This window comes from Littorina saxatilis, linkage group LG12 (genome assembly GCF_037325665.1).
Source record: "Littorina saxatilis isolate snail1 linkage group LG12, US_GU_Lsax_2.0, whole genome shotgun sequence".
In the NCBI taxonomy this organism is placed as follows: Eukaryota; Metazoa; Mollusca; class Gastropoda; order Littorinimorpha; family Littorinidae; genus Littorina; species Littorina saxatilis.
The window spans coordinates 26,198,977-26,226,699 of NC_090256.1; the positions used below are offsets into that span (position 1 = coordinate 26,198,977).

At 41.4% G+C, this 27,723-nt stretch overlaps 1 protein-coding gene and 1 non-coding gene across 2 annotated transcripts; both read left to right on the plus strand.

Moving 5' to 3' along the window:
* Positions 1 to 221: 221 nt before the first annotated feature.
* On the plus strand, positions 222 to 26,081 carry LOC138981623 (SWI/SNF-related matrix-associated actin-dependent regulator of chromatin subfamily A-like protein 1). The gene is made up of 16 exons (XM_070354602.1): positions 222 to 2,106; positions 3,053 to 3,103; positions 3,477 to 3,654; positions 4,321 to 4,471; positions 5,988 to 6,149; positions 6,635 to 6,700; positions 11,486 to 11,623; positions 12,280 to 12,359; positions 20,108 to 20,237; positions 20,631 to 20,701; positions 21,008 to 21,104; positions 21,417 to 21,602; positions 23,122 to 23,222; positions 23,948 to 24,035; positions 24,967 to 25,042; positions 25,413 to 26,081. Exons 1-16 carry the CDS (start codon positions 1,605 to 1,607, stop codon positions 25,826 to 25,828), a joined length of 2,493 nt encoding a protein of 830 aa, XP_070210703.1. The 5' UTR covers positions 222 to 1,604; the 3' UTR covers positions 25,829 to 26,081.
* Positions 7,762 to 7,954, plus strand: LOC138983398 (U2 spliceosomal RNA). The gene has a single exon (XR_011461135.1). It is a non-coding gene; the product is annotated as a U2 spliceosomal RNA (small nuclear RNA).
* Positions 26,082 to 27,723: the final 1,642 nt, after the last annotated feature.

Consider the following 27,723-nt stretch of genomic DNA (forward strand, 5'->3'; position numbering starts at 1 on the left):
TACAGTTCTTTTCTAGGACAAAATTGCTTTAAAAAAAAATACAGATATATAGTTGGTCTAGTTACCGTACTTTCCGGGGTACACAGAACATATGTGCTGATTGTAAATAACAGTTGAACATACAGTTGGAGGATGAAGAAGAAACATCAGTTCAGGCTGGAGTCTATCCCAAAGAAAAGTAATAACAAATGTTTAACAGTAATAGGGCATACTGTGATTATTTCATGTTTATGAAACTTGAATATAGGGTATAAGACTTTTCACAAAATTCACAACTGAAGAAATAAGTTAGACTCTACTGTGGATATGTAAACAAATCAACAATCAAAAGATCACCCCTGAAGAAGACTGATAGAGTAACAAAATAGAACACAAAACATTATTTTACATGTACTGGTAAATTAAAGTCAAACCCAAAAAACTAAACTTTGTACCAATTTTTGAAACCAATTTTCAAGCATGACACATAAACAAAAATGAAATAACATACAACAAAAAGTTACACGACATTTCTAAAACTGTTACACTGAAGGTAAAGTATCCCTTTAATCACATACAAATATGAATAACCCTTAACAGGCTAAATGTTGAACTGTAATAATTCTACTACCCTTACCTCAAACCATTTGGACGAAAAACATGGTTTTTTTAGTCTACCCTGAGAAAAAGTACCGGTAAGTAAAAGTGACATGACATTTTAAAAGATAATTTTAATGTAAGCTGAAGGACAGCAAAGACAAGAAATAACAAGACTCGGCTGATTTATATGATCATATCTGAAACTTGAGTATGAGGTATCGGAATTTTGCACAAGAACCACTTCTGATTAACTTAGTATAACTGTAGAGAATGTTTTTTTCTTGATAATATTTTCAATCATTTTGTTAATGCTATCTTTTATTTCGTTGGGACACGTCAGTTGGGCGAGTGACATCTTTCAATTTTACTTCTGCTATCAGAGGTAGACTCCAGCCTTAACAGCGATGGGTTTTTATTTTTTTTTAATTTTTTTTTTACAAAGGGCATCAAAGCCTCTCAGCATCGTGCCCATCTGTACTTCAATCGGTCACAAATCAAGACACATATTTTGGTATGTTTGGGAATAAAGACAAAGAAGAAGCTGTCGCAAACTAAATTATTTTTGTATTGTTAAATTATTCAATAGCTGATCAAAGATCGTAGTTGAATCTGAAGATCTTCTTTTGTAATATTTGTGCTATATCTTATGTTTGGTTGAGATCAAATGACATTGTATACTTTTACGTCAATCGTATCATGGTACACCAACAAGTATGGCGGTTGTTTGCTTTAGGAATTTTTTTTGTAAAAGTTTGATGCCAGAAGTCTACTCTGTGTAAGACTGCACCAGGTTATGCATGCCCGCCTGGTAAAGTGCCACTAGGGATTTCATTTATTTAAGAAAACACAGGCTGATAATTTGTTTGTCGCCGGATTTATTGCTCCCATGCGCGTTTGAAACGAGCACAGCTGTTAACGTGTTTTACCCCGTTATGAATCGAAATCGAAAGGAGACCAAACTGGAATGTCTGAACGATACACACACGGTGTTTTTTGTGTATATGTAAGATTTCGTGCCGTCCAACATGAATAACAACACCCTGTCCAACGAACAGAAGCTACGGATAGAAGAAAACAAGAAACGGGCATTAGCCAAAAGACAGGAACGAGTACATGGTCAGTCACCTCAAAAGACTGCAACACTCAATCCAAACGCATCAGCGTTTGTACCCAAAGCCACGAATCAGTCATATACAAAGTCTGCCCACCCACAAGCAACGCCAAGCAGTAGTTACAATGCACCAGGAAACCAAAATTACAATCGATCAACGGCGAGTACATTAGGTGCTGCTCCAAAGGGGTTACATGGAATAGGGCCTCCGAATAAGACTTGGACGAATAAAGGGCAGACGTCATATACTTCGAAAGCAGGCAGTGTCATCAAGAAAAATCAGTTCTATGGGTCAGCAGCACAGCCGGCGCTGAAGGGGCAGTGTGTTCTCATCGCAAGAGACAGGTTTGAAGTGACCATTGGGTTTAGTCAACCTGTTGTTGAAGTCTTCAAAACCATCAGTTCTAAAGTCTATGGTAAGTGTGCTCAATTCAGCTGTGAACTTTTAACGAACAAACAAATCTGATATAGCCAAGTAGAAGTGACAGATAGAAGACGGGACTTTTGAGATTCATTCAGTGTCATGACAAACCTGACACGGAGCTAAATCAAGACAATTGCCAAAAAAGCTGTACTCAGTTCATTTATTTTAATAGTTTTTTGTAGTACTTTTTGAAAAATGACATGTTCCTTTGACCGTTAGCATTGTTTGTCATCAAACTTATTTTGTTGTGCTAGAAATTAGAATGTATGATTATAACAGGGCCTAGCATTGTAAGCCGTTCGGCGTACTTTACGCCGAAATAACATCTCCAGTACGCGGAACTCGATTTGGTGTACGCCGAAATGCAAAACCCTGTTATTCCCAAACGGTAAACCCAAACAGTCCCCGCTTTCGTTTTGTGCGCCGTTCGGTTCAATTCTCAATCGGTTTGACAGTTTGCTTGAGCACGTACTTCCTCTGGCATCGCGCGAGCATGCTTTGTGCCGGTGTTTTGTGGCTCTAGACTTGAAATAATGTCTCGAAGCGACATTGTTGAACGTGGTCAGCCATTCAGTGACAAAGAATCCAGGTATTCCTGGAAGTGGGAATGGCTGGATTCCGTTCCGAAGGCGGAAGGCAAGTCAGAAGAAGTAATGTGCCGATACGGACTAAGGACTATGGACTATGGCATAATTTAGTTGCTCAATCTTCTTTGGGGGGGGGTTCATTTTAGGTAAAAAAATCTCCAACAAATCTTCAAAATCCCTGCCTTTGTAAGCTGAACTCACTTTTTCCAATGCTAGGCCCTGTTACAAAAAGTATATAATTTATAGCTGCTCATTCCAGGTTAAACTTGAAGGGTCTCTTTTTTTCACACTGTTATTTTAATGTTTATTCTATTACATGTCTATTTTCAATTTTGTTTTATGTTAATGCAGATGCAACAAAGAGGAAATGGACTTTCAACATTCGGGACCATGACACACTGAGTAAGACATGTTTATGAACTATTCCTGTATTAGGATTATTAGGAGGCAAGCTTTCAAGTTTCTTTTGTTTGATTTATCCCTCTTCTTGCAGACACAAAAGTAAGCACAAATAAAGAGTGTTTGGTCTATGTTTGATACTTAATTTTAATCTACAAATTATTATTGCTCCATTTTTGAGATGTTGATTTATGTGTGTGTGTGTGTGTGTGTGTGTGTGTGTGTGTGTGTGCATACATGTATGTGTGTGTGTTCTCACGAGGATTTTTCTTTTTCAAAATGTTACCCAACAAAATCAGGTGCTTACCATCTTGTCGTAAGAATGCCATGTATGCATAACTACTAGTATGCATTTTGTTTGTTTCAACATCTATAGTAAAAGCTGTGAGTGGCCTTCGACCAGCAATACAAGTGGAGCCACTGCCAAAAGCAATTGTGCAGGTGTTCGGAAGAAAGGCAGGAGCAGATAGACCAATCATTCCACAGGCTGATCTTGTCCAAGTCGACGACATTCTCGCCAGCTCCCTCATGCCTTTCCAGCGAGAGGGTGTCAAGTAAGGCAGACAAATGTGTAGCTGCCTGGAATGTAGTACTGATATTTGACCTTTTAAAACAAAGGCAAACAGATGAGCAGACACATATTTACAAACACACACACACTGGCATTTTTAGTGCTTTGCATAGATTATTTTTTCTTTTTTGTCTGCGTTCGTGAGCTGAAACTCCCACTTACACATGTTTTGGGCACGAGTGTGTTTTTACGTGTATAGCTGTTTTTACCCGGGCATTTGGGCAGCCATACATTATTCAATTCTTGGCTGGATCTTGACAGACCAGTGTCCTTCTTTCAGCATTTTACTTGAGATTTCCATAAAAGTAAAAAGAAATATGCTGGACATTCCTTGAAGCCTCTTGTGTTACTGCTGTACTGTTGATTTGACCCATGGTGGACTTAAATACAAAAATCTCTGTATCTTGTCCATTCTATTAAAATGTATCTCTGACAGTTTTCAATAAGTGAACAAAGAAATTTCTACATGAAAATGGCCTTGTTTTATATCAAATGCAAACTGTACTGAATATAATAAGCAAAAACTGAAACTTTAAAAAAAAAACACACACAAACAAAAACAAAGTAACTATCCTCGCTTATTTATATAGAAAACTTCCGTTCTATGACAGTGGCATTTCACATCTTGATGTTTCCTCTCCTGTTGCAGCTTTGGCGTTCACCTGAACGGGCGAGTGCTGATCGCAGATGACATGGGTCTGGGCAAGACATTGCAGGCCATCTGTCTGGCGTGTGTCTATCGCAACAAGTGGCCCGTGCTCATCGTCACTCCTTCCTCAGTGCGCTTTGACTGGGCACAGGTAGGTGTTCTGCTTGACAGGAGTAAGTGTCCTGGTGTTGTTTTCATACAGTGGAACCCCTCTTTTAAGACCTCTAAAAGTCTGAGAAAATCCGGTCTTAAAATGGGGTCTTCTTCTTCTTCTTCTGCGTTCGTGGGCTGAAACTCCCACGTACACTCGTGTTTTTTGAACGAGTGGAATTTTACGTGTATGACCGTTTTTTACCCCGCCATTTAGGCAGCCATACACCGTTTTCGGAGGAAGCATGCTGGGTATTTTCGTGTTTCTATAACCCACCGAACTCTGACATGGATTACAGGATTTTTTCGTGCGCACTTGGTTTTGTGCTTGCGTGTACACACGGGGGTGTTCGGACACCGAGGAGAGTCTGCACACAAAGTTGACTCTGAGAAATAAATCTCTCGCCGAACGTGGGGACGAACTCACGCTGACAGCGGCCAACTGGATACAAATCCAGCGCGCTACCGACTGAGCTACATCCCCGCCCAAAATGGGGTCAATTTACAGAGGTTATGAATAAAAAGTCTGAGATAACAGGGTCTTAAAATGGAGGTTGTCTTAAATTTTGGGGTTAAAAGGGAGGTTTCATTGTACTTTCTTGTACAGGTGTGTTTCTGACGTATGGTTGATTTGAGCCATAATATCGTCGCTGTCGTGCGCTAACCGTGCAACTGCAGAATCAGTGATTTTACAGGAGCCTCAAAAAACGCGTTGTCGACGGCTGCAACGTCATCCCACATTTGACATGAACTTGTTTCTTATGCTTTACCTATGTGTAAACATGTGATATAATAAAAAAAAATGCAAACTATCTAAAATGTTCGTATTATTTCAGTTACACTCTTGACGACAGAAAATCTGACTGAAGTTACACGGGTAGAGAGAGAGCTAACCGTGTAAGTGGCACATATATGTCAAGCGAGAGAGAGCCTAACCGTGTAAGTGGCACTCCTAACGAACTCTCACTGCACATACACGGTTAGCGTGTCCGAGAAAACAGGATTTCCGGTAAATGAGTGTACAACATGTGACAAATTAGAGCATTTCCATTGGTCGCAGACACAAGATATTTATAGATGACATGTGTGAAGTCTGTGATTAGGGTTTGAGATGAAAAAACATTTTTGTCATATTTTGTCAGTTACACGGTTAGCGCACAACAGCGACGATATGCTTCCCTTTTTCTCTGCATTCCTGCATTCATTTTAGAGTGTATGTTCATAATTTCTTGCGTTTCCTCTACGATCTTTTCAGTTCAGATTGTGATTGTCTGTGCAAGTGCCATCAGTATTTAAAAAAATGCATGCTAAAATGACAACATTGAACTCTTCTTCTGCGTTTGTGGGCTGCGACTCCTATGTACACTCGTGTGCTTTTACGTGCATGGCTGTTATTCACAACATTTACAAGGGAGATGTTAATACTGAATTGTTATGTTACTGTAGTCTAATTTGCTTGTTAAGTGAAAGAAAATGCTCACTTTTTGTTGTTGTCTTTCTGGCACTGCTCATTGCAGCAATTCAAGCGTTGGGTGCCATCCTTGGATCATTCACGAATTAAGGTGGCTGTGACAGGGCGTGATGACGCAACGAGTGGCCTCGTCAATATCATCAGCTATGACCTTCTCTCACGCAAGGTCAAGGATCTCACAGAGGCTCGGTTTCGAATCATTATTATGGTCAGCACATGTTATTGGTATTTTTCTGTTACTTTTGTTGTACTGAATTGTTTTATGTTATAAGAAAATTTAGCTTCCTCATAAGGCAGTTATTTATTCAAATACAATTCTAAGGCTTGACTTGAGTTGCTGAAGTCTTGTCAAGCAGTTCATGCTGTAGCTTAATTACTATGTATGTACTGTCTGTCTGTCTTTGTTATTCAGATACATGTGTGATACATGCATATTTTAAAATCATTGAAGTCCACATGCTTTCTTTTTGTATGAAAAAAATGTTTGTCAAGTTCACATTTTTTAGCTTGAACTGGTATCTTGCATGAGAAATTCATATTAAGCCACTTCACAGTTATGTCACTATGGTGTGGGCTTGATTCTTTGTCGGAATGATTTAACCTGTTGAAATTGTGTATTTTGACTAGAATTGTTAAAGGATTGTTTAACTTACATCACACACAGTCTTAATAAATACATCTGCTTTCTTTCAGGATGAATCTCACTTTTTGAAAAATTCTAAGACAGTGCGGACAAAAGCTGCACTTCCACTCTTGCAGGTAAGGAATGGAAAAACCACCAGCAGAAAACAGCATTCTCCAGTTTGTATGCAGCAATGTACACACACACTATCCTCCTCTCTGTTTCTTTATCCTGACGCACCCCCCCCCCCCCCCTCCCTTTCTTGTTCTCTCTCAGCTTTTACCTTTGGGTAATTTGCGGGAAAGGTAGGGATGGCAACAGAAATGTGAAGTAGCTGATAAAAATAAAACAAGATAAAAATGAAACACCAATAGTGGAATGCAATCATCATTATAAGAAAAAAACAGAAACAAAAACAGCTTTGTCCAGCTTGTATGCAATAGTGTACAAACACACTCTCCCCCCTCTATTTATCTCTTTGTTTATTGTTTTACTCCTTCCCTCTCTTTCTCTCTTTGCTCAGCTTCTACCACTGTGTCTAATAATAGACATAAAGAGAGAGAGAATGCTGAAAGATGATTGGTCAGGGCCCCTCTCACCTTGGAGCCCACCTGTGAAGTGACCTACTTTCATGGCCTACCTGCCTGGAAAAGCAGAGGCCCTGTAAAGGGTACACATCTGAAATGCTTCACAGTGTATGAACAGAGAGGGTTTACTTAATTTCAAGGACACGGTTTAAAGTGAAAGGTTTACATTTTTGACAGATTTCTGTTAGATTTGTGAATCACCAGCGGGGTGGATTTTGGTCTAAGACTTTGAAACAAATTTTCGATTATCACATTTTCACTCACTCCCTATCCCTGGAAGGGCCTTACCAGGTGTGTATGACCTTGGGTTTTACCTGTCCAAGATGCTGATTGGTTGTGCATAGAGTAACTGGTAGTATTCAAGGCACAGTGCTTGAAATAGTGAACTATTTCAGCAGTATTTCAGACAAATTCAGGTAAACTAAGATGTCCTTTTTGAACAGATTTTAAGAACAAATTAAAGTAAAATCTGTTCTACTAGATAGCTGTCTGTTCGCTTATGAGGCTATCTTAGGTAGAAAACTATAATAAAAGCAATGTATGCTGAATGTGCCCACCAAATTTTCATCATTATTTTTGGAATGACCTGAAAATTTTGAGGCCAAACCAGTATCGCTTCTCGGCCTTTTGGCTAAGATCAAAGTGTAGTATCTGTTCTTATCAGCTTAATATCTGATACGCCTCCTATATGGAGGCTTCGATATTAAACTGATTTTTGAACCTCGGCGAAGTGTCAGGGGCTTGCTCCACCTTCGCCACGGGTTGGCCTGGTATTGCAGTACCTCCAGGATCGGCCCACTCCCCTCTGGGGAGAATAATTAAATCTAAAATCATTCTTCTATCTCTTTTCTCTCAGTCTTAGTGAAGAAAATTGAATTTCGTGAATTGAACCTGCTTTGATTTTTCTGGAGGGGTAAAAAATAAAAAGTGTGTTTTCATGTCATTTCTGTTTTAACATGTACATACTGAATGGAAAAGGAAAATGAATCTTTTTTAAACTCTTTTTAAAGTTCAAAACTGTTATGCGTGATTTTTCACATGACACTTGAAGACTTTTTTCAGCTTGTTTTCTTTGCCAGAGATATTTTCTTCCGTGAAGTATTTGTAAAACATTTTGAAAAACTTAGTAATGTATCTGAGCACGACTTGATTGATGTGCAAGATGATGTGCTTGATGACACAGACCTTATGAATGAACAATTGAATGTTGATATTACAAAGGAGGAGGTGATGATATGTGTAAACAATTTAAAGAATAACAAAGCTTGCGGATACGATGGTATTATAAACGAGTTTTTGAAATATTCCTCACCAAAACTATTAACTATTGTAACACGTGTATTTAACTTGATATTGCATACTGGGAAAATGCCTAAAGCTTGGACAGTGGGGTATATAAGCCCAATCTTTAAAGGTAAAGGCTCAACAGCCGACCCTGATAATTATAGAGGAATCAGTGTACTAAGTTGTTTTGGAAAACTTTTTACAAGTGTGATAAATAAAAGATTGCATGCATTTCTGGATGACAATTCTGTGATCGGCAACGAACAAGCTGGTTTCCGAAAAGGCCACTCTACTGTAGACCACATTTTTGCACTACATTGTCTTATTGATATATTTTTACAACAAAAGAAAAAGTTATATTGTGCTTTCATTGATCTGCGTAAAGCTTTTGATTCTGTGCAACGCAATCTCCTGTGGCAGAAGCTGATGCAACGGAATATTAATGGTAAGGTATTGAATGTAATTAAGGACATGTATGATAAGGCAAAATTGTGCGTGAAGGTGAACAGTGTATTCTCCGAGACGTTCACCTCAAACATCGGGCTTCTTCAGGGCGAAAATTTATCACCGATTCTTTTCTCACCATTTTTAAACGACCTGAAGCAGTTTTTGATTGAATATGATGTCAGCCTAGAGTTGCCCCTGAAAAGAGCCCAAGAAATAGATGTTGAACGCATTAATGACTATATGTATTTGTTCCTGTTAATATATGCTGATGATACTGCTATACTCGCCGAAACACCTGGAGAAATGCAAAAAGCCCTGGATGGACTAGATCGTTATTGTAAGAACTGGGGACTAAGCATAAATATTGAAAAGACAAAAATAGTTGTTTATTCGCGGGAGAAAATACGGAATATCCTAAATTTTGTCTTGAATGGAGTACCTGTCCAAGTAGTTTGGGACTATGTGTACTTCGGTGTACTATTTAATTATAATAACAAATTGCATAATGCCATGAAACGTCAATGTTTGATTGGTAACCGTGCAATGTTCTCGTTAATTCGAAAATGTAGAAAACTAAATTTACCAATTGATGTGCAATTGGATCTTTTTGAGAAGTGTGTACATCCAATTTTGTTGTATGGTTGTGAGGTGTGGGGATATGATTCATTAGACATATTGTCAAGGTTTCAATTGCGATTTTTAAAAATGCTTCTTGATGTATATAAAACTACACCCACTTGTATGGTTTACGGAGAGCTTGGTCGTTATCCAATTAGAATTGAGGTACAATGTCAGTTACTGGTTTATTGGTATAAACTGATGAAAGAAATGAACGATGGTGCGAATAAGATGTCTTGTTTAATGTTAAAACTACATTTGAAGTTGTACCATGTGAGACTGTGCCAAAAGGTGACGTTTTCATGTCAGTATGTCCCAAATGACATCACCAGTACATTTTTCATTCTATCTAATCTGTTTTCGTTCTATTTTTTCTAATAACATGCGTTAACAATTGATTGCCAACTGGAATGGAAGAGCACAAAAAGTGTAACTTGATATGTAGTTTCTCTAGAGAGAAAAACATCTTCCACTTTCATGTCAGTGTGTCCCATGCAACATACATTTGCCAAACAGCTATGTGCAAGTAGATTATTTGTTAGTGGTATAGAAAATACTGATCAACAATTAAAGTCAGTTTTCACATTCATTTTCTACCTATTTCTTATTTGTTTATTCTGTTGGCAATGGTGAAATGTCAGCAATCGTGTGTCATTCGGGACAGTAGACATGACACCTGACCTTTTGGCACAGTCTCATGTACAAAACGTTAAATTGCCCTGGCTGTCGCATGTCAATACTATGTTAAATAAGTTGGGTCTATCATATTTATGGACAACTCAGAGTCTTGCCGTCTCAGGTTTTAAAAACGTTGTAAAACAAAGACTAAGAGATCAATTCCTGCAGGAATGGAACACTGACGTGAATGCCAACAGCTTGTGTTTTAATTACAGAATATATAAAAAGGATTTTTGTCTGGAAAGGTATTTGCTTTGGTTGCCTAGGAAACTCCAAGTTAAACTAGCAAAATTTAGAACAAGTAATCATAAGTTGCCAATACATCAGCACAGATTTTTTAATGTTCCTAGAAATGAAAGATTGTGTGACATGTGCGATAAAAATGAATTAGGTGATGAGTTTCACTATTTGTTCAGTTGTACCGACGAAAGTATAGTGTCTGAAAGAAGAAAATTAATTAGTCCTTATTACCGATCTCACCCAAATTGTTTAAAATATGAACAGCTAATGAATTGTAAATCTAAGATAAAACTAATGAAGCTAGCAAGATTTGTAGCCCATGTTATGATTTTAGTATGTTAGCGTTATATCTAGTTTCTTTATTGGTATGTATATATGTAATACATGCTTTTGTTTTGTGTTTTTACAAAAGATGCATGGCATAATGGTATTGCCAATTTACTTCAGCTGTATATTATCGTTGTCCGCTTAATGTATACATATTATCTGCCTGATTTCTTACCTGATTTTGTTAAACCTATTTTTCTTTTTGTTTGCATGTATGGAAGTGTATATTGCCAATTTAATTTGGTCGTATAGTATTGTTGTATTTGTCCGCTCAATTTATATACATATATTAACTGTCTGATTTGTTACCTTTTTTGTGTTGAAGTTATATCTTTGTTTCAAAGCCCTCTGGGCCCAAAACAATAAAATACTTGACTTGACTTGACTTGACTTGACACCCTTTGGGCCTTTTGTCTTAAATCTTGTGGTACTCAGCTTGGTGTGAAAAATTGGACAAGTTTCATTTGTTGTAAAGCAATAAACAGCACCATGGTCACATGTGAATCATCGCCTGTTGTCTCTCTATTCAGGGATAAGAAAATCTATGCAAATCTTGACATTTTATTACATGTATTATTAATAATAATTAAATTAAGCTCTGAACAGAGTTAAACCTTGGATATATGCGCTTTAGAAATGTGCATTTTGATTATTATAATTATTTTGTTCTCTAATTTTGAAAGCTGCAAACCTTTTTACGTTGTTTTGTTTCCTACTTTTTATTGTCTTCTCTGTTTACAGTCGGCCCAGCATGTGATACTGCTGTCAGGCACACCAGCTCTGTCGCGTCCCTCAGAGCTGTACACACAGATTGTTGCAGTGTGTCCCAGGATGTTCAAGTTCCATGAGTTTGGTGTACGCTACTGCGATGGAAAAGAGGTAAGCAGCTTATTTGGCACTGTGGTGGAGTGACTGGATTGGAAATATTAAAACTCCATGCATAATCTACTGGAAATGATTTTAAAGACTAACACATTTAGGATGGCAGCTGCCATAGGGCCACAGTATGTTTGGACCAAGATTGGCTCAGAACTGGCTAAGTCCAAGAACTGGTAATGCCACGGTGACATTGCATCTTTGGCAATCTCCTGAATGACCCAGTGTGAGGTTCTTGGTCACACTGACAAAATCTCCAAATGTTCGCTTTTTTTCTTCAGTTTGTGGGGGCTAAATCGGAAGATTGCTGCATGTTTGTTTGCCTTTGAAACTTAGTAAGATAATTGAGGGAACGTTAATATTTTAAGCTGACTGTCATCAAATCTTGTTGATTGCTCTATGACTTATTTTGGAATCGGGCTATATTCAGAATAAATAAAAAATAACAAGAGAGGTCAAATTGATTCAAGACAAAACGAAACATTTACAAATGCATCGAAATAACTGCATTTTTAGTGGATGGACTTAAAAATAATGACACAATGAAAAGAACTTAGTTTAGTAGGGGTTGACTTTTCCAACTCAAGATAGAATGAATCACTATGAATGACTGGCTAGATTGAGTCCACGTCACAATGTTTTTGACCATATGTTGCCAGCAACCATGGGGCTGGGACTTCTCAGGGGCTTCAAACATGCAGGAGTTACAGCTACTGTTGGAGGAAAAAGTCATGATCAGGTAAGTTCTGCATCGTTATTTGTCTCCTTGACTTATCGGTTTGCTGGTTTATTTTGTCTGTTGTGTTGTTTGGATATCATCGCTCAGTGCACTTGAAATTTGTACATGCGATTAAATTACATATTCTTACTCCGAATCACATATAGCATTGACACAGTCTGGGATGCTAAGGTCTGAAAAGGCTACCCGTTTTAAACAATTTTAAAGGGAAGCAACCCCACCACATAAAGTGTAAATGGAGCCATGGTAATGACTACAGACCAGGGGAGTTACCTCCCCTTGGTGTGTACTACGTCACTACCACTCCTCAACACGTGGTCAAGATCATACGACTTTTTCAGCTCTGAGGAGAAGGTTGTTGATTTTTTGGCTCTCTCGTGGCTGTGCTGTTTGGTCACTTACCCGTCTTACTTGCCTTCTGCTTCACTAGTTGGTGAGCTCTTTCCTTTTTGGTCATTATTTTGACAGGAATGTTGTTGTAGTTGCTGACTTTTCGTCCGTTTTTGGACTTGTAAAATTTTCAGTAACTTATTGTTTGGCCGCCATTTTTGGTTGCTCAGCATGGCTGACAGCGATAAAATGTGGCAAGGCCGATGTAATGGTGAGGTAAACCTAATTTTACCTTCTTACTTGCCTTCTGCTTTGTTAGTTGGTAAGCTCTTTTCTTTTTGGCTCACGTAAGTGTAGCCTCGTATGTATGTATGTCTGTGGTAGAAACTTTAACATTTGACTGAACACCGAAATACTAATTTTACCTGGTTATTATTCAAGCAACAGCTTCAAAGTATTGAAGCAAGGATCAACATTTCGTCGGCACGTATGTAGTTAAAGTGTGTATCCAAAGAAAACGGGTGGTGGGGGGTTTTGGGGGGGTAAAAACACCTGACTGGTTTGTGTCGTGTGTGGTATGTAGACCAGGTCAGGGGTCAAGGTTAGGTCAGATCGCGTGAAGGATTGTGGTATAGATACAGTTATCACCGAGCTGCAGTTCGCCGATTCAGAGAAGACGATTTCACATTGTTCGGTTTCGTAGCTCCAAAAAAATAGATAAAGAAGATACCAAAGGAAATTTCCTACAGGTTAATCTGCACAGCGTGTTTCCAGTGTCTGCGTGAGGAAGCGCTGTCGAAAGCGCAGTGTCGATCTGGCCAACTGGCAGTCGTGTCCCCGTAAGTAGGCTACAGACAGACAGATCTAGATCTAGTGTCTCGCACTCTTGCACCGTGTCACCTATGCTTACTGTGTGTGTGTATGTGTGACGGAGTGATTGAGTTTGTGTTACTGTTTGTCGATTTCTTACGTGAGCCTTGAAGGCTTCGCCTCTTGTTGGTCATTAGTTTGACAGGAATTTCGTTGTAGTTGCTGAATTTTCGTCCGTTTTGGACTTGTAAATTTTTCCAGTAACTTATCGTTTGGCCGCCATTTTGTTGATCAGCATAGCTGACAGTGATACAACATGGCAAGGCTTATGTCATGGATCTACCAGACCGTTGGTACTTGTTGTTGTTTCGGACTAAGCATGTAATACTGTTATTTCCGTTACTAATTCTGCCCCAAACGAACATGTGGTTGGGGGGCAGTTAAGCACGTTCTTGACTTCTTTTTCTTCTTGCTTTCCCTCTTTTAGGCAACGGAGCATGGTGCTCCGGTGTCTTTACTGCTTAGCTCTTTATTTCTAGAGTTCCGCAGCTTGGGAGAGAAGAAATGCAGCGTTCCACGCTGCTTGCCGGTGTTCACCCCATCAGGGGTGACGCTCGCTCTTTGGCGTCTTTGATGGTTCCGCCGGTGACGATTTCCGGGGAGTTTTCCCTTGCTTTTTCGTCTTCCGCTTTCGGGCGGATCTACTTGTCTCATCGTCTCTTCCGCTGTGGTGGGCGTTTCCGGTGAGTTGAACTGGTCCACCGGCCCTCGTGAGGCTACCGGACATTCCCTGCTGGAAATCTTTCGCGCGGGATCACGACCCGCAAATTTCCGTTCCGTCTCACCTTTGCCTCGTCGCGGGCATATGTGTTTTGGAGCAAGGGCGGCAGCTGTTTCGACGCTGCGCTTCCGGTTTTACCGGAAGCATATGGTCCTCTGCCACAAGTACACGTAGTGGTCTTGACCGGAGTTGATCAAGGACTGGCCTACGGGCGTTCGGGCTTCCGGCCCCAGTCCACTTCTGTTCTGTCTCACCCTTGTCCCGTCGCGGGCATTTGTGTTTCAGAGCAAGGGCGGCAGCCATTTCCGGAGCTGCGCTTCCGGTTTACCGGAAGCATAGGTCCTCCATTGCAAGTACACGTTGCGGTCATGACTGGAGTTGACCGTGGACTGGCCTACGGGCGTTCGGCCCCAGTCCACGCAACCTTCGCTTTCGCATTGTGCGGCTTCGTCGGTTGCATTTCCGGCTCTGTCCGGATACACTATTCGTCTTCCTGACGCTTCCTCTTGGATGTTGGTGAGTGAGGAACAGCGGCTGGCCTACTGGCATTTAGGCTTTTAGCCTCGGCCGGGGCAGTCATCACTCCACCTGTTGGGTGTTGCGGCTACTGCCTATTCAGTTCTGGTGGCTCCGGATGTTCCCTCCGCTCACTCTTACCCTCATACAGTAGGGGATGAGTCAGGACGGTTTCCGGGTGGACGGGTTTCCGGTCATCCTGCTCATCAGTCTACCACCACCAACTGTGACTTCGGTCCGTGTTCGTAGCTTTACTATTCTGATATCAGTCTTTAGCCAGCGATCAGACACGTTCTGGATTTCCGCCGAAGCCCTTGGCTGCTCTCGAAGCTGCGACGTAGGTTATTTTCAGATATTTCTCGGAGGGTGCATCGGCTTTGGCGGCTTCCTCTTTGGTTGCTCCGTCGTCGATGTCGGACTTCCGTTCCGCGAAGGAAGGAGGTTTCCTACTTCTGGTTCGAGAGTCACCTTTGGTGGTGTACCCGAGAAGTGGTATCCCCAGTGTTCCGGTTCTGCTGCTCGTTCATCACGGTTCAGTTCCGGAACACGCTCAGCCTTGGCTGGCTTTGGCTACACAGGCTTCAACTTTTGTTCCTTCTTGCTTAACACTTTCGCGACGGGACGCTGATAAATCAGTAACCGCGCTGACACGCCCATGGACGGGACGCGCATTTTTCAGTATCAGTCATACAAGGTACAAGACTCGTGATTGCTTCCCGGTTTTTGAAGATTGCAATAAATTGAGTTGTTTCCCTTGATACACGTGGTTTTCTCTTCCGGCTTGATCAAATTAGTGCAGATTTGCGTGGTGTTTTCGAACAAAAAAAATGAATCGAAGGCGAGCCTTGTCACGGGAGGAGATTCTCCGGATGTTGGATCTTGAGGATCCTGTAGATCATGATACATCGTGTCGTTTTAGCCTCAAGAAAGCGATAATAGCAGTGATATTGAGGAAGAAACAGTCCAGTTGTTGCTAGTACGAGTCGGCAAACTACACGTGGTAGGGGGTGATACTGCTAGACGAACATGTATCTCGGAATCGTGCAGGAGCTATGGGGGCGTGGCAGCACTGATAACAATGGATGGCTGGAGCCTTCTAATCCTTTTGGAAATGTTCATAGGTGTACAGTTGGTACTTTGTTGTGAAAATGTGACTTATATTCAATATGGATTACCTAGACATCATTTGGTGAGTGTTACAGTTTTGTTTCATTTGAGTCAGGATGCTGTGAGTGAATGCGTGATTTGCTTGTTTTTTCTTTGTACTGTCTCCTTATTTCTGTGTACAATGTTAACAATATTTCAGCTAATTCATAGGTTTTACACCTTGTTTGGTTATAACATTATTTATAATACTTTCTGTTAAAAAATAACTTTTAAAAAAAGCAGTGGAAAATAAAACACACACAAAAAAACGTTAAAAAACACAAATTATCCCCCTTTGCTAAAACAAATCGCGTGACAAACTTATAAATAGCACGACTGAACTGGGCATCCATTTTTGAATTAGTACACAAAATTTGGTGGTGATTGGACTTAATTCAAGCTTGCTAGACAGATTTCTTTACAGTTACTGATTTTTGGGAAGTTTCTTGGTGGCAAGCTTGGGCAGGCAGGACGTTAACGCCGTGGCAGTGCTAGTCACAATAGTGTTAAGAAGTTCACCTTGCCGAGGCCGGGTTGGAACTTGTTGTCGTTTTTTGATCTTCCGCGTTTGCCTTTACTGGGGACGCAGGAACTTCTTCCTCTGCTGGCGAATCAGTTTAGAGGCACTTGGGTGGTGTGTTCCCATACCACACCTTTGTCGCGTCGGAGAAAATAGGACTTCAGCTTTTGGAACTTGCCTCTTTCTCAGAGATGATCATTAGAGCGCTCTCTCACTGAGTCACTGAATCCTTTCACACCTTGTGCGGATCAGGTGGCTGATGACATGAGCGAAGAGCATATGAGCTGTCCTCCCTTCACTCCGCTCATACAGTCATGTGTCGGAGGGACTTGTTTCTCTCGCATTCTCAGTTCACTGAGCAGACTAAGAGAGACACTTGAGCTTTACCCGGGGTAGAGGGATCTCCTTTTGAACATTGGGGTTTAATACCAGAAGAAAGGAGATCCAGTCGAATAGAGATCAGAAGGTCTCCGACTTCTCTCTACAAGGGTTGAAGCAGAGCTAGCCTCCTCAGAAGAGGCATGCTCAGGCCTCTGGCCAAGCTAAGCCGGCAGCCATTAGGCAGTCTCTGCCTTGTTCTCGAGTTTCGAGAAATAGATCAGTGTCGGGCAGGGAGAGGGGCAGCTCTAGCAGCAAGCCTCTCCCCCCAAGGAAGTGCCCCCGATCTCAACTCCACCCTCCACTTTGGTGATGGCGGGGGGGTCTCCTCCCTGCACTTTCTCATTGGATGGTCTCTGTACACAGCCAATGGATTGTGGGAGTGGTGAGGTCGGGCGACTTCAATCGATCTAATGAGTGCATATTTTCACATTCTTATGCATCAGTCCGATATTTACACAGCGATCTAGGTCCATCAGCTCGAGCACCCGCTGAGGTCTCTTCTGGTCGGATCTAGGGCTGGCCTTTGGGTATACTGGCTTCCGTCCTCAGTCAGCGTAACAGTCGTTTCAGCCACGGGCTGCTGCTTCTGTCGCACTTCCGGTTTAACCGGAGAGGTTGTTTCTCTCACAGACGTTTCATAGGTACGTCAGGGTTTTTGGAACAACGGCTGACCTTAGGGCATCCAGGTTTTTTAGCCTCGGCTTGTGCAACAGCCATTCCACCTGTCGGTGGTGGTGGTTGTTGCTTTCTCTGTTCTTGTGGCTTCGGACTTCGACAATTCTTTCCTTTATTCTCATCTTATGCCGGAGATGAGATAGGACGATTTCCGTTTGGGTGGGGTTTTTGTCTTCAGGTTACCCCGTTTTCTCACTTTTTGCCTCAAGCATCTGGACTATGGTTCTTGTTTGTCTTTCGCCAAGTCTGACTCTGTCTTTCTCTAGCGATCAGACGCGTTCTGGTGTTTCGTCCAAACTTAAGGTGCGCTTGAGTTGGCCTCGGAAGTAACATTCAGATTTTCCTGCGGGGGAATTGTTTTTGGCAATGGATGTTTGAGGAGTCATTCTTTGTGGCTTACCACCTCTCTCAGGTTTTGGCTACTCCTCTCCTTCTGGCAGAGGGTTAGCTAATGTTCCGGTTTCTTTGCTGTGGGCTTATACCCCAGCATCTTATTTGGCAGCCGAAACTTCTGTTTCTTACGTTTACCTGCGTACTGTGGGTACTTCGGTACAATGGCTGTGCTACGGGCATCACGGCTCTCAGCCTTAGCCTGTGCAATAGTCTCCTGCCTGTCGCGGTGCGACTATTGCATTTTCGGTTCCTGTGACTTCGGATTTCGTCTCTTCCTCTCTTCCTCCTCATCCTGGCATGAGGTGAGTCGGGACGACTTCCGTTGGGTCGGGTTTCCTTTACAGTCACCCTTCTACCACACGCAACTATGACTACGGCGTTGCCCGTTGATCTCTGCGTCTGACTCTCAGTCTTTCAGAGGTAGACAGACGCGTTCTGATTTTTCAGCCAAACTCAGGAAGGCTCTTGATTTGGCCGCGAAGTTAACTTCCGCTTTTTCCCTGAGAACACTTGTCTCGGGAGTCTTATGGCTGGTCGGCTTCACGGTTTTCCGTTTATGCTTGCCAGTCTTGTTTTCTGTTTTGGGATTTTGATTCACATTCAATTACCTACAAGCAGACTGATCTGCGAACACACTGGCTTTTAGCCATTTTGTTTATGGTCACCAGTCACACCAGGCTTCGACCACTGTGATTTCCGCACTTCCGGTGGCTTACGCACAATCGTAAGTCACTGCTTCCTCGTACTACCTCTCTCTCTGCGTTCGCATGGACTGGTAGAGGATAACTGGCGACCATCTCTTTTTTGAGATTTTCTCATCGAGTTGGACTCTGGTACCTTGTACTCAGGTGTCTCTCTCTCTCTCATTGGTGTAGATCGGTCACTCTTTTTTTGAGCTGACTTCTATCTCTCAGGCCTTTCGGGCTTCACTCCATCCCAAGGTTTGCATACTTTGGCATGATTGTCTTACGGTCACCTCGAGGGTTCGTCCTTCTCAGCACTGAGTGGACAACCTTACGCACGGATCGTTCCAGGGCATTGGCATTTCCTTCCAATAGAAAGGGGGGGGGGGCAGCTTGTCTTTCCCTTGACTCGGCTTGGGTTTATTAATCCAAGGCTTGGGTCTCTTCCCGGGCCGTTTTACGGTCCAGGAGATTGGAAGAAGTGCTGGGCACAGCTTACTGGCTCTCTGAAGTTGTTTTTCGCAACTTTTGCCTGAGAGACATCGCGGCTGTCAATGGTTCTCGGGTCCCTTCCTGCCTTGTGGGCAGCGGGCCAGTTCCTGGCAAGGGTTTTAGAGTGAGTTAGATTTTTCTTTCCCACCGGGCCCTTCCTGACTTGTTGGCAGCGGGCCAGTTTCTGGCAAGGATTTTTAGAATGAGTTAGATTTTTTCTTTCCCACCGCCTTGTTGACGCTATCTGCTATATGTGATTCGGAGTAAGAATATGTAATTTAATCGAAAATGTTATAAGTAAATTTTCATTTGATTAATATACTTACCCGAATTACATAGGTTATGCCCTCCCACCAACCCCGCTTATGGTTTTTTAGTTTCTTTAAAGCCGTATGATCTTGACCACGTGTTGAGGAGCGGTAGTGACGTAGTACACACCAAGGGGAGGTAACTCCCCGGGTCTGTAGTCATTACCATGGCTCCATTTACACTTTTTGTGGTGGGGTTGCTTCCCTTTAAATTTTTTAAGACGGGTAGCCTTTTCAGACCTTAGCATCCCAGACTGTGTCAATGCTATGTGTGATTCGGGTAAGTATATTAATCAAATGAAAATTTACTTATAAAATTTTAGATTTTTGTTGTTGTACAATGAACTTAAAATTTGCAGATCTGTTATTTTTCTTGTTATTTTTTTCTTGTTTTCACTGTTAGTTTTGTTTTTATAGCAAAATCAGTTATGAACAAAAAAAAAACTCTTGTCCCTCTGTCCTCTGTTCTTAACTTGCTTTAGACAAAGTACACTTATATTATATTTCTTTCTTTCTTTCTTTCTTTCTTCCTCCCTTCATTTCTGTATTAACTGATTGATTCATTCGTTGGTTGATTGATTGATTGATTGATTGATTGATTGATTACTTTACTTTTGTTGTGGTCATGTCAATTCCTTTACTCATCTTTTTATCTATGCATTAATTTATTCATTCTTTTATTTATCCATTCGTTTTTTTCAATCTTGTTTCAGACGCCTGAAAACCGAAGTTCTGAGTCAGCTACCGGCCAAGAGACGTCAGATGGTCATCCTTGACCCTGTGTTGGTGGCCAAGTCTCGCAACCTCATCCAAGCCTCCAAGGTCATGGAGAAAAAGTTGTCTGTAAGCACTGCTATTTCTTTTATTTTGCATACATGCATGTAGCTTGAGTTCAGAAGAGATTTAATTTTAGAATAAACAGTCTCTGACTCTGAAACAGTTTTATTCTTACTTTTACCATCCTGAAGAAGGCAGCGACAAGCTGTCAAAATATTGATAAAGAATGTACCAAACCTGGTTACTGTTGTGTTCTCTTTTTATTTAAAAATGAGAGATTTAATGTTGTTTAGAAAAGAATGTCAAGGTTCTAAAGTAATTGTAAAAATGTGCCAGTTAGAAACCTGCCATTCCTTTCATGTTGCAAATGTAGAATGTTATCTTATTGAAAACGGAAATCATACATTTTAATACTTCTGCGTCGATGAATTGTTAGTTTCTTCATGCACTTGTCCCCAGGGCATGCAGAAAAGAGGGGCCCTGCTTCAGTACTTCCATGAGACCTGCAAGGTGAAGGTCTCTGCTGTCAGGTACACCTCATTTCTGTGTGTGTGTGTGTGTGTGGTTGTGTGTGTGTATGTGTGGTTGTATGTGTATGTGTGTGTGTGTGTGTGTATGAGTGTGTGTGTGTGTTGCAGAACATTTCTGTTTGTTACATTCAGACAAGAAAGTTTTATTGAATTGAATTGAATTGAATACAAGCATCTGTGTGTGTGTGTTTATTGTAATCGTCTTCGCCATTTTGATTTTGAATGTTATTAACTAAGTAAGACACTTTTGTTTTTGTATCTACTTTTAATGATCCATACACTTGACAGATTATGTTTGCTTTCCAGGGACTATGTGAAGGACATGGTAGCAGCAGAAAAGAAATTCATCATTTTTGCACATCACAAAGAAATGTTGGACAGCATTGAAGATGCTGTTGCCAGTGTGAGTGTAACATCATATTATGTCTACATTTTTCCCCTCTTTTATACAAGACCATCAATTTTAACAATTAATCTGAAGACTCTTCACATTTCTGCCCAATGTGTGCATGAAATGCAATTCCTAAAGCTTTGATTAGCTATAATTGCGACAGAAGGCCGGAAAATAGTTCACAAAAGTTTTAAAAAAATCACAAATTGTAAGGGTAAACCTCTTGCATCTGAGTACCATGCCTGGTTTAAAAATTGATTTTAGATGCTGGGACAGTTTTAAGCACTGTGGTTACACAAGATATTAACTTCTTTCCCTGACCAGGAAGATGTACAGTACATTCGCATTGATGGGTCCACGACGTCAGAGCAGCGTAACTTTTTCTGCCGCACGTTCCAGTCGAAGGAAGAGTGCAAGGTAGCGGTGCTTTCCATCACTGCCGCCAACGCTGGTCTCAACATGGCCGCTGCATCCATTGTGGTCTTTGCTGAACTCTTCTGGAACCCTGGGGTAAGCAGTGTGTGTTGTACAGTGGAACCCCCCTTTTAAGAACCCCCCCTCCCCCCATTTTAAGACTTCCTCCCTTTTAAGACCCTGTTTTCTCAGATTTTTTTGTTCAAACCTCTGTAAATCTACCCCCATTTTAAGACTCCCTCCTTTTTAAGATCTGGTTTTCTCAGATTTTGTGTTCAAAACCTCTGTAAATGTACCCCCATGTTAAGACTCGCTCCTTTTTGACTCACATGCGAAGCAAAAGTGAGTCTATGTACTCACCCGAGTCGTCCGTCCGTCCGTCCGGAAAACTTTAACGTTGGATATTTCTTGGACACTATTAAGTCTATCAACACCTGATGTGGCCTGATGGTGTATGGTTACAAGATCTCAAAAAACATGTGCGGCAACTTGACCTCACTTCAAGTTCAAGGTCACAGGGGCCGTAATTGTTGTCTTAAAAACGACCATTTTTCACATTTTCGCATTTTTTTCTGAAGTTATCGAGAATGGCAACCTTAGCTATGTATGCTATACAGGGCAATGTAAGCCCTATCTTTGGACACCAGTTTGGTTGACCTTGCTTCAAGGTCAAGGTCGCAAGGGTCCTTTAAAGTTGGATTGTATACATATTTTGAAGTGACCTTGATCCTGAACTATGGAAGATAACTGTTTCAAACTTAAAAATTATGTGGGGCACATGTTATGCTTTCATCATGAGACACATTTGGTCACATATGATCAAGGTCAAGGTCACTTTGACCCTTATGAAATGTGACCAAAATAAGGTAGTGAACCACTAAAAGTGACCATATCTCATGGTAGAAAGAGCCAATAAGCACCATTGTACTTCCTATGTCTTGAATTAACAGCTTTGTGTTGCATGACCTTGGATGACCTTGACTTTGGGTCAAGGTCACATGTATTTTGGTAGGAAAAATGTGTAAAGCAGTTCTTAGTGTATGATGTCATTGCTAGGTTTAGTTATTTGACCTTGACCCTGAAGGTCAAGGTCATGTCAAGGTCAAGCATGTGAGTCGTATGGGCTTTGCCCTTCTTGTTAAGATCTGGTTTTCTCAGATTTTTGGAGGTCTTAAAAGGGGGGTTCCACTGTACTATATGACTTATCATTAGAAACGCAGATGGGTTTGGGTGTAGAACTTCGTGATGAGGCTGTTTATTCTAAAACTAATTACAGTGTTAGAAAGGCCATTTATTGCTGCAAACTGCATGATTTTACATAAAATAATGTCTCCACAGTGGAACTGAAACACAGACACCCCTGTAAATCAAATTCAAAAATTCAACTTTCCCTCGTCAGAAAATCAGAACAGCTGAAACTGAACAAGTTGTTGGAAGGAACAATCAATTCTGTATTCGAAGTAGTCAATTCTTGGTTCTAGTCATGCTGAATGGGTTACGTTTCATTCTGTTCAGAAGCCGCAAAAGGAGAGTTTTTATGCTGTTTTGAGTGGGTAATGAGAACAATAAACATGCATATTTTGTTTAATGTAAAATTGATGAACATTGATCACAGATCTTGGTGCAAGCAGAAGACAGAGTACACAGGCTGGGCCAGCAGGATTCCGTCCTTGTGTATTACCTTGTGGCTCAGAACACTGCTGATGACTACATCTGGTGAGCAATACATGTACTATATTTTATTGACAGCTGTTGTGGTTTCTCTCTCTCTGATATGGTTTTTTTCCCTCAACTTTCAGTCTTGCTAGTATGTACATGTCAGAGTACATGTCAGTGTACATGTCAGGGTACATGTCAGTGTACATGCAATACGGTCAACCCCTCTTTTAGGACACCCCCCCCCCCCCCCCCAGTTTAAGACTCCCCCCTTTTTAAGACTTTTCTCAGACTTTCTGTTCATAACCTCAATAAAATGACCCCCCTTTTTAAGACTTTTTTCTCAGACTTTCTGTTCATAACCTCAATAAAATGACCCCCCTTTTAAGACTTTTTTCTCAGACTTTCTGTTCATAACCTCAATAAAATGACCCCCCTTTTAAGACTTTTTTCTCAGACTTTCTGTTCATAACCTCAATAAAATGACCCCCCTTTTAAGACTTTTTTCTCAGACTTTCTGTTCATAACCTCAATAAAATGACCCCCCTTTTAAGACTTTTTTCTCAGACTTTCTGTTCATAACCTCAATAAAATGACCCCCTTTTTAAGACTTTTCTCAGACTTTCTGTTCATAACCTCAATATAATGACCCCCCTTTTAAGACCCGATTTTCTCAGATTTTTGGAGGTCTTAAAAGGGGGGTTCCACTGTCCAGCATTTCATGTATGATACTTTAACTGCGTCAATGCTCAGCATTGAATAACATATTGTTGTATTGGTGGCAGGCCGTTGGTGCAGAGCAAGCTTCAAGTCCTGGGCAAAGCAGGTCTGGCTGGTGATGACTTTGAAGACACTGATGCAACACATGTCAGAGTGAGTGTATCTTGTATAGATGAATACCCGCTTCGCCGGGAAGAAGTATAGAGCCAAATACCAGGCTGCGCCTGGGACCCGGCTTTGGAAGAAGGGGGAAGGGAGACAAACGCGGCTGAAAACACTGGAGAAGATAAGGAAGAGTTACTGGGAATGGATCGAGAGAAAAACCAAAATCGGTTCAGCGCTGCGCGCGAAAAACCAAAATCGGTTCAGCGCTGCGCGCTGAGAGCACGTGTTGAAATATCTCATCGATGAGGTTGTGTCCGGGGTGTAGCTGAATACGGTGTCCAAATTTGAAAAAGATCCACCGAGAACTTTGGCCGTGCATCGCGAACAGACAGACAGACAGACAGACAGACAGACAGACAGACACTAGTCGTATATATATATAGATAGTACACACTATTATTATTACTCCAAATCAGAAAAGTTGATGCAGAGTACAATGTTAATTTGAGAAAATGGGTGTTGATTGTAATAGCTTTGATCAAACTTCATATTCTTTGCTGCACAATGTACTTAAAATGTGAGTTTAGAGGGAGTGGTCAGCGACCATATTAAACGAGACAGATATGCAGCAAAAAGGGGGGGGGTGTAGAGGTAATGCAGGAGGAAGTGATAGCAGAGTCCCATGGGAACGAATGCGGGGAATGGAAGAGGGTTGGAGGGCAGGGGAGAGGTGATGAGTGAAGGAGAGCATCTGGAATGAAACAATGGTAACAGATATAATAAAATAAGGGAGTCCGAGAGAGAGAGAGAGAGCGAGGACCGAAGTCATTAGTAGCAGCGCAGCGGCCGGCAAGCAAGTTCAGTGCAAAATCATCATGACCATGAATGATGATGGGGGGGGGGGGGGGGGGGGGGGGGGGGGGGAAGCATTAGTGAGTACTTAAAATGTAAATATGGTAATTGTTTGCTTGCATTACAGGACCCAGAAGAGAAAAAAATGCTGGACATGTTTGAGGAGTCGTTTATAGAGGAGAGTCCTGTGCAAGATACAGAAGGTAAAACAAGCAGTAACACTGGTTAGTGTACCCGTGATGGCATGGGCAGGGGAAAAGAAGTTTTTTTCAGTATTTTTTGTACAAAGGTGCTTGCTCTGAAATAGTCACTTAACATTGTGTATCAAACCCATATCTGATATCTTGTTGGCTCACATTACCGGTAATGTTAGATTTTGAGGACTATTCAAATAGAACCTTTTAACAGATGATACACGGAACAGACTTAATGCTGATTACATTTAATGATGATTTTAAGTTTCTACATTCTACATTTCTTTTGTAACAACGGGACCAAAAGAAAAAAGAGAGAAGGTAATGAGAATAGTGATTTATAGATAATCTTGTACCTGTCTTGTCTGAATTCTCACAGGAACCCCCACAAAACAAAAAACATCACCAAGGAAAAGAAAAGCGACAGACTCGCCTTCTTCATCCCCCATGAAAGCAAAAACCACAGGGTCTCCGTATAAACGAAACAAGCTGTCGCCAGGCAAAGGACAGACAGGTATCAACCAGTTCTTCCAGGTGAAAGACATACGGACCTCCCGATCCCCACATAAAACAGACGCTACACACACCGAATCTTATGCTGAAAAACCTCTGTTTCAAATGCCGGGAACAGAAACGAGTGTGACTGAAGACAGAGACCCTCAGAGAGCATTTGATGCGAGTGTTTCTTCAGGAGCTGATCGTGCTTGTGGCGCAGCATTGTCCGAATGGGACATTGAGATGGCAGAGAAAGATTTGGCTGAGGTTGCAGATTTGGACTGGGATGATGATTTTTAATGAGGAACAAAGTGCAATCTAATCAGTGTGACCGAAGACCGTCAGCAGACATCAATCATTCAGTGCATGAGCTGGTACAAAATCTGATTGTGCCTGTGATGGGGTATTGTCCAATGAGGACATTGAGATGGGAAACAAAGAGTTGGCAGAGGAGAGGGATTTTGACTGGGATGATGAGTCTACCTATTATCAAGTTGAGACATTTCTTAAACCAGTGCAAATTCCTTGTTCTCATGAATAGCTAGGCAGCTTACGTCGATTTTTTTACCGGATGGGGACAGATCTGACAAAAGTGTCAAACTTTGTGAGGCAATTCTGTAGACCCTACTTATTATTTTTTTGCTAGGCCCCATCAAATTTGGCCAATGCAGCCCAATCATGTGACGTCATCAATTTTTCCATAGCATTGATAGAGGAAAATACTGCATTTTCATGTCTAAGCAAGATGTTTTAAAAATGTAAAGGCAATATGATCAATTCAATGAATAAAATCAGAAAAGGATACATTTTAAATAATTTTTTAATCAATAAACATTCATATTTTTGCGAGATATTTGTTTATGGTTTGACAAAACTCGAAAATAAGGCAAAAAAAATCATATTGCGACATTGTACGTAACTTGCTTCCATAGTATCAATGAACATGACAATTAAACATTAATTTGTTTCAGAAATATTAGTGTTTACAACTGCTTATTCAGCCCCTTAAAGTTTTCAACATTTAGGAAAACGTCTTTAAAGCAATTCTGGCATGTACATCGGCAACCGCAGCTGGAACGAGTATGTGGATATCCATTGATCTATTTGTCACAGCTGCACTTGCACCATCTTGTGCATTGCCATCCAGCTTTCCTGCAACCACATGTGGTGCCACATCCTCTTGCACCCTTGCATGCACATTTGACTAGTTGGCTGCAAGCTTTAGATGCTATTGGCAGTGTCGTCCAAAAAGGGAGCCAAGCCTTGCTGTCCTTGTCCAGAGTCCAGCCCCATCTCTCTGGAGATGGTGCTTGCTGCTGGGCCTGGTCAGCAGTGGTCCAAATGCTTGCCTGGTAGACAGCACGGTTTGAATGCTGTAATAATGTTCCCTGTGTGGGAGGAAGGGCTTCCGTCATCATCTTGTCTCTGTGGCAAAACAGCTCTCTGCGGGCCTCATCAACAGAGCCCAGCTGGCTGGTTTTGTCATACAGGACAACTGTGAAGCGTTCCAGCAATTTGGCCGACTGTCACGAATGGTGCCGCGCATACTGACCACCATGATTGCCAAGCTGTTGAGTATGCCTATACTGAGAAGGACGATGGTGCCGATGTAGTAGTCATGTAGAAGGTAGCCCTATAATCGCAATCGCCGCTCTCAAATGTTCTCTTGACCCTTTAAATCCTGGGACAGCCCCAGTGACAACAGTTGTTGGGACGCATGGTATAAATTCAACAACAACCGGACAGAGTATATGGGGGAATAAGCTGCGGCAATGACAAATAGCACGGACGTACAGTCCCCCCTGAAGAAGCGAACAAGGAAATAACTTACCATGAAAGTCGCAAAAAGAACTCTGCAAGACTTGGAAAGACAAAGTCGTCGCTACCTATGGCCCAATTACGCTTTAACATATGTATGCCCGGCATTTTGAGGTCATTGGAACATCGGAAATCGGATCGGGTCTACTTTACTGAAGCCAGACAATGATCATAAGGAAGCAGACACAAAGATACTGCTGCATCTACAAAATGCACTGCAGACTGGGTCCTGTGCTTGCTTAGTTCGCACTGTGGACACTGACGTCATCGTCATCATCATTGGAAATTTCTGCAAGCTTCAAGCAATGTGTCCAGCGGCAGAGATTTGGATTGCTTTCGGCACAGGAAAGAATTTCACGTACTTTCACATCAATGCT

Coding starts and splice junctions, on each gene's coding strand:
- LOC138981623 (XM_070354602.1), top strand. CDS start 1,605: ATGAATAACAACACCCTGTCCAACGAACAGAAGCTACGGATAGAAGAA. Junction 4,472..5,987: donor TGCGCTTTGACTGGGCACAG/GTAGGTGTTCTG, acceptor TGCTCATTGCAG/CAATTCAAGCGTTGGGTGCC. Junction 21,105..21,416: donor TTGAAGATGCTGTTGCCAGT/GTGAGTGTAACA, acceptor TTCCCTGACCAG/GAAGATGTACAGTACATTCG.